Source organism: Mycetomoellerius zeteki, unplaced genomic scaffold (genome assembly GCF_001594055.1).
Source record: "Mycetomoellerius zeteki isolate Tzet28-1 unplaced genomic scaffold, Tzet1.0 scaffold996, whole genome shotgun sequence".
Lineage (NCBI taxonomy): Eukaryota > Metazoa > Arthropoda > Insecta > Hymenoptera > Formicidae > Mycetomoellerius > Mycetomoellerius zeteki.
Genome location: NW_017258039.1, coordinates 65632 through 72659, shown reverse-complemented (window position 1 = coordinate 72659; position 7028 = coordinate 65632). Strand labels below are relative to the sequence as shown.

At 34.5% G+C, this 7028-nt stretch overlaps 1 protein-coding gene and 1 long non-coding RNA gene across 3 annotated transcripts in view; one reads left to right on the top strand and one right to left on the bottom strand.

The window, feature by feature from the left end:
- The first annotated feature begins 3747 nt into the window (after positions 1 to 3747).
- The window catches only part of LOC108731060 (uncharacterized), a 3574-nt gene continuing 293 nt past the window's right edge, over positions 3748 to 7028 (top strand). Inside the window, exons 1-2 of the long non-coding RNA XR_001936999.1 lie at positions 3748 to 3758; positions 4767 to 4852. This is a non-coding gene — a long non-coding RNA (uncharacterized lncRNA). The remainder of the gene's footprint in view (positions 3759 to 4766; positions 4853 to 7028) is intronic.
- The window catches only part of LOC108731059 (uncharacterized), a 59286-nt gene continuing 58771 nt past the window's right edge, over positions 6514 to 7028 (bottom strand). For both annotated transcript variants that reach the window (XR_001936998.1, XM_018461116.1), the window contains exon 2: positions 6514 to 6828. Coding sequence is in view for 1 of the 2 variants with exons in the window: in XM_018461116.1 (XP_018316618.1) it covers positions 6805 to 6828 (24 nt within the window). In the remaining variant the exon portion in view is untranslated. The remainder of the gene's footprint in view (positions 6829 to 7028) is intronic.

The window sequence follows — 7028 nt, the reverse complement described above, 5'->3', positions numbered from 1 at the left end:
CACTCAGTTCGACCCAATGAAAAACGCTATAAATTTCTTGATTTAAAAAAACGACTAAAATAGAATAAAAAACGCAGCATTAAAAGATTTTTCAGCTGTGTTCTAATGAAATAATTTTTTGAAGTGAGCCTCAAGGGCTCTAAGATGAAAACATAATACTTTTTTTTAAATGTCCCATACAACACCGATTGTATCCATCAATGGCGGACCGCTGCGCCCAGCCGCGTCGCCCGAATCGGGCGCTACGGGCTGCATGACAGAACCGGCCGGTAGATTAAGAAAAGGCCTCTAGTATAAAAGTGGTGATCGGATACTCACAAGAAACCCCTTGGAATAACTTCGAGAAGAAAAGAATACGAGCCAATATTCACAACAGGCACAGATCGATCGAGGATCACGCAGACGCAGAAGAAACACAGGGGTCCGTAACTCCGTATGGGTCGGCAGCCCACGAGCGAATCGCGTGCGCAATGAATCGCATTATGCAATCACGCCGAGCATATCACGCACGCATTTTTCTCATATTCGACTGTGATTGGTCAATTTCTCATGACTTATGACTTAAAGGGCTGTTTCAATTTTGGTCTTAACTAAAGTTTAGTGAAACTTTGGTTAAGATTAACTCTTAGTTTAATATTGATTGATTTCTACGAATACTCCATCTAGAACGTTTAGCTAAACTTATAACTTATGCGACATAACTTTAGGAAATCTAAGAATATCGAATACTGATTGGTTCAGCGTTTGTTCTAACAGACATATGGCGCAACTTCAAAATTTATATTTTCTCTTATTGTCTCCGTAGTGCTATAATAAGCATCAACTAACACGATGAATAAAGGAAAGATGGCAAATAAACCACAACGTAAATGTGCTCAGAATTTCTCCTAAGCAGAGAAAAGATGTTAATAAATTTAATACAACAACATAAAGACATTCTTGAAAATAAGAAATCTGATTCGGTAACCTCAAAAGACAAAGAGAAATGTTGGAAAGTTATAGAACACTCATTTAATAGTAGATCTTCTGGTGAATGTCGAAATTGTTGATAATTGTTATAATTCCATAGGAGATATTGCATTATTCCTATAAATGATCTTGCATATATTCGTTTTCTTAATGCTTAAAAATTTAATTATACAATAATTTTAACATACCGGTTAGTAACAAATTCTAACTCTTCTCTTATTTCTTCTAATATTAATAATACTAATTGTTTGTTTAATCGAAATCGCACTTTAAATTCTACGTCATTTAATACGTCAAAATAATTTATACGTGTTATTTAAATTTCCTTTGTCTTCTGTGTTGTTCTTCATCATTATTTTCATTATCGGAGGATGACAGCACAAGATTAAATAAATTTGCCATATCTGAAAAATATAGGTTAATAGGACTTTCTTATGTCAGATTAGCTAGTTACATTTTTAACCTGACAGTTAAAAAGCTTAAACGGTGAAAATCGGCCGTTTAAATTGAACTCAGTTTACACAAGTTTAATTTGTTAAATTTGAAATCGTTGGTTGAAATCAATATTTTGCTAAACTTTGGTTAACCAAATGTCACTAGAGATTAACTCTTTAAACTGCGTTGGTAGAAACGGGCCAAAGTCTTATATTGTACAAGAGGCTGTAGCATTGATGTCCGCAGGATTTTTTCCAAGGGGGGGATGGCACGATCCAAAATATAGTAATAATAATAGTAACGTTAAATGCTCCTTCTTGCTTCCCCCCCCCTCCGCTTATGATACATACGTTAATATAACTACTAAACTGCTACCGCGTATATAGAGTGTACATTTTATGTAACTAAAAAATTTTTATTTTTTCTTTATTTTCAACTAATTCTCGGTTGTATTGCGGGAATATTTCGCGAATTATTAAAAAAAGAATTTAACCCTACAGCAACACATTAGCCTTAATAAACACGATTTTTGGTACCCTTGTGTTAAATGTTGTCAGTAATATTATATATTATGTTGTCTGTAATGTTATAAAGAACATTTTCCTAATAAATTATAAGTTTTTTTAACACAATGACAATAATAAAATGCATTGTTTAAAATGTAAATGCAATGTATCTTCAATTTATAGCCATTCATGCATATTAAAAAAACATCATTTTCAGGTTACTCAATAATTAAATTTTTTGGACAACCGGCACTTGAACTATTTTTTTTTTGTAATTCGGAATGTCAATTTTAAAATATCGAACCATATTTTTCCTTTAAACATTTTTGTTTCTAAGTTTTACATTTTTGTATAAAATAGTGCATATTTCTCTCATTTTGTTAATTTTATATTTAGTTATAACAATTTATCTACAATTTGTTATGAATATAGACACAACTGAACAAATATTTTCTAAAGATGTCAAAATATAATTCAAAATGTAAATGTATAAAAGTAAAAAAATCGTTTAATAATTTTTATAATAATATTATATATTTGTAAAAGTGATGAAAATTAATCCAGAACACGAATGACCGAATGTGTGTAGTAAGGATGCCCAAAACTAAGGTGTGTACTAAGGGTTAAAGTCGACGACTGTTTGGGTTATAAAACCTGTAACAGCAGTGGTTCACTGTTTTAAAAACACAGATTTACTGCTTTTAAAATACAAATTCACTACTTTAACAGAGAATTTATGTTTTTAAAGCATAGTGAACCACTGTTGTGACAGATTTCCTAATCTGAATAGTCGTCGACTTTAAGGATTGATATCTCGGTTCGCAGAGCAGAGCGACACTTTTTTCTTGTCAAATCTTTATTTTTATAAGAAAACGTATCAATTCAGTGTATTTTTATAAAAATTTGAGGTGAGCGAGCTCTTCTTAAAATTTATCCAGGGGATTCAAACTTCCTCTTGGAAAATTGGGGGACAGTTTAGCGCCATCTAAAAGAGACTCACGAGACAGCGAACTAAATTGATAACGTGATAAATAGTGGAGATATCATCTTTCTGCGTCCCAACGTAGTCACCATATTTCATAGATTTCGTTTAAGTCCTTAACTGGCCAGTTAAGTTAACTGAGCTTAGTGACAGTGGCCCTTAAGGACTTAACGAAATCTATGAAATATGGTGACTACGTTGGGACGCAGAAAGATGATATCTCCACTATTTATCACGTTATCAATTTAGTTCGCTGTCTCGTGAGTCCCTTTTAGGTGGCGGTGAACTGTCCCCACTTTCCAAGTGGAAGTTTGAACCAGACATAGTATCTCTAGATTGAACATTCGAGGAATGGGAGGAATGAGTAGTCCCTGTGTAGAAAAGGACTTACTGATTTTGGTTTGTGTTCTCTCTCGTTTCGCGCATGCGTCTACTAGAGAGAGAGGATCGAAAGAAGTGATGGGAAAAAATAACAGTACGAAGTACTAGCTTGAGAGATCGCTTGAGTGAGACGAACCTGTTTCACTTCGCCTCGAGTGTTGCATCCTATTATTTTTTGAAAGCGTTGCCGGCTTTGACTTACAAGGAGAGGTTACGCTCTGCTCTTCACCAATTTTGATCAAACTTGCAGCGATGTTAGAGGAGCCTATCTAATGAAGAACACCTGTAAAGCCGTTCCCGTTAATGGACCTTAGAAACTGAGTAATGAGCATTTAAAAATATACCAAAAATATGGAAACAGTCTAATATCTCGGAGAATATGCATTTTTGAGAAAAATGTCCAAGACAAAAGTGGTAGGGTTTAATAAGATGTATTTACTAGTTTTATTGGTTTGATCTTGGATGACATCGTCAAAAAAGGTCAAGTCAAGGTTGACGATGCCACCCAAGGTTAAACTAATAAAATCAGTAAATACATCTTATTAAACCCTACCACTTTTGTCTTGGACATTTTTCTCAAAAATGCATATTCTCCGAGATATTAGACTGTTTCCATATTTTTGGTATATTTTTAAATGCTCATTACTCAGTTTCTAAGGCCCATTAACGGGCTTTACAGGTGTTCTTCATTAGGTAGGCTCCTCTAACATCGCTGCAAGTTTGATCAAAATTGGTGAAGAACAGAGCGTAGCCTCTCCTTGTAAATCAAAGCCGGCAACGCTTTCCAAAAATGACAGGATGTAACACTCGAGGCGAGGTGAAACAAGTCCGCCTCACTCAAGCGATCTCTCAAGACTAGTACTTCGTACTGTTATTTTCTCCCACCACCTCTTTCGATCCCCTCTCTCTAGTAGATGCATGCACAAACCAAAATCAGTAAGTCCTTTTCTACGCAGGACTACCCCCACTCCTTAAATTTCTGACAATGTTCAGTCTAGTAATACTATGTCTATGGTTTGAACCCCCTGCATTTACCTTTGTCACTAATCGTACTATAACCTATAAATCAAGTGAAACCAAAATGACGGATGAGAATATCTACATCTCTAATGCCTTACTTTTACTCCACCAGTCGACACCACTCTCTACTGGCCGAACGCGGCATCAATTGGTGCAGCAAGAATAGAGGGACAGATTCTCGATGTTGCCGGGAGCCAACGTGCATCTCTGTATAATACTTGATTTCGGTTTTAACCCTAAAATCCTAAAATTCAGCCAATAGGGCTGCCAGTCCTAATTGGTCCTAACTGAATTTAAATCTGTATTCCATTAGCTGAATTTTAGGATTTTAGGGTTAAGACTGAAACATAAACCAGACATAAGCGGTAGGCGAGTCACCTTTTAGCGCATGCGTATTGCAGCGCTGGTGAAATTCAGTAACAGTACACAGAGTGAAAGAGAGGCGTCCTATAGTTTTGGCGGGATTCGATCAGGGCTCCTATTCTTGAAAAGTATCGCATACGAAAAACTACGGAAATACTATAGTATGCGTTACATATACTGTAGCATATAGTTTTTCGTATGCGATACTTTTCATGAATAGAGGTCCAGGGAATCGATTGCGTATTTTGAAATAAGGTGAAAATTACAAAAGTGAGCAAATTCACTAGTTATTGACCAATTAAATTATGAGTATTCTAGTGAATTTGCTCACACTTTTGTAATTTTCACCTTATTTCAAAATACGCAATCGATTCCCTTTATTTCGAGATATACAATCGACCCCCAGATCTGGCAGCAAAAAGATTAAGGCGGATAATGAGGTATTATATGTACCTACCTAATAGGGTCTAAAAAATAACTTCGACATCTCATATTCATAACTTTAAGTAATGATTTTTTACTCTATATGTAATTAAATAATATATAAGATATCAAGAATATTATATATGTACATACTTATCATTAATTGTACACATTTACATGCTATAAATTACAGATTTGCTTGTCCCTACTGTATATCCTTTTATACTGTGACAAAATGATGCACTGATATCCTATATATATATATCCAGTGCACTGAACTGGCACCGTCAAAATATATCGTGCCACTTAGTGCGCACTACGCGAGTGTCGTGCGGTCAAATGAACACGTGACACTAGCCAAGTGCGCATTGGCACTGCCAATCGAACACGCTCTTGACACTGAGTGCAGCCAGTGCACCCCAATCGAAAATGATATTATTTTCCAAAAAGAAAATAATAGTAACTTTAATCGTATACAAACTTAAAAAAAAGGTGAAAAAAGCGCTAAGCGTGCGTGCTTCTCGTGTAGGACCACCATTTGGGCCGGTTTCACCAACGTCAATTACTTAATCGGCCGTGGAACTGATGACTAATTGCGTTTGTTGTTTAGTAGAATTGACCACTTACGGTTGACAGTTAATCACCGATCAGGATTAATCGAGTTGATGAAATTCTTTGTATATGATACATTCCAACCCAAGTTATAATGGCTTTATTCCCCTTCAAAAATTATTACATGAAAAAATCATTATATCACAAAATTTACTAAATCTAATGATATATGTATCATCTGTATAAAAAATTTGATATCAACAATTGTGTGGCGCCAAGTTAAATTCTGTTAATTTAATTAAATTTATCAAAATTTTATGTATTATTCGTAAAAAAGATTTGATAGCCAAATTAACAATTACTTTTGCATAATGCCTCTAGGTTACCCTAAACTAAATTATGATTGCCTTGGTGACGGCAACATGATGGCAATTGAAGAGAAATTTATGCTACGCACCTGTTTCTTTTCTTATGCCAAGGAATGTTTTGTTATCTGGGTCAAATTCGTAATGTATGTGATAGTAAGCTGCAAAAACTTACATATTTTTTACAATATATGAAAATAAATGTGATGGTATTAAGTAAAAAACTTCTTTAATTTTATTTTTTATTGATAATGCCTAATATTAAAAAAATTATGATTTATTAATTATGACGCTGATTTACAATATTACTATTTCTTACCTAAATTATGATTCTTATGCATTTTACTTCGTAAAGTAACAGAAAAGTTGTATAAATTTGTGGAGATTTTTCAAAAATAAAGTTAATTTCTCGAAATCTGTAGGTAATGAATCTTCTTCAACCTTATACATTCGTTTTGAGTAGCTAAAAATACATAAGATTCATCACTCAGGAGTTAAGAAACAAAAACGTTGTAAATCAGTGTTATCAAGGAGTAAAAATATAAAATAATAATATAAAAAGATACTGACTCGTTCATGGTCGTGTAGCATGTCTGCAAAAGCAGATCTAGCTACTTCTTGATGATAATCGTAATATTGATCTTTCTCTTCCCACGAAGCAGCACCAGTGAGAGGATTCAAACATTGCGTGAATATACTCATATTTCGATTAAATAATGTTCTTATTGCAGTGATAACACTAGCTCTTAACATCCAACGTTGAAATGTATGTGCAGAAAAATGGAAGATTCATTTAAATACTCTGCTTTTACTTTATTTCAACTCTTTGTACCTGCAAGAAGTCATAGTCTCTATATATTGTGGATTCCAAAGTGCTTTATGTAGAATGATCAGACCAGTCTGGTTTTTTCCGGATATGCACTTTTTTTGAAAGCGTCCGGGACGTTTGGCCAGGTTTTCAGCGAGTCCGGGAAGGACTCCTTTGAGTACTCATTGAGAGAGAGAGAGAGAGAGAGAGAGAGAGAGAGAGAG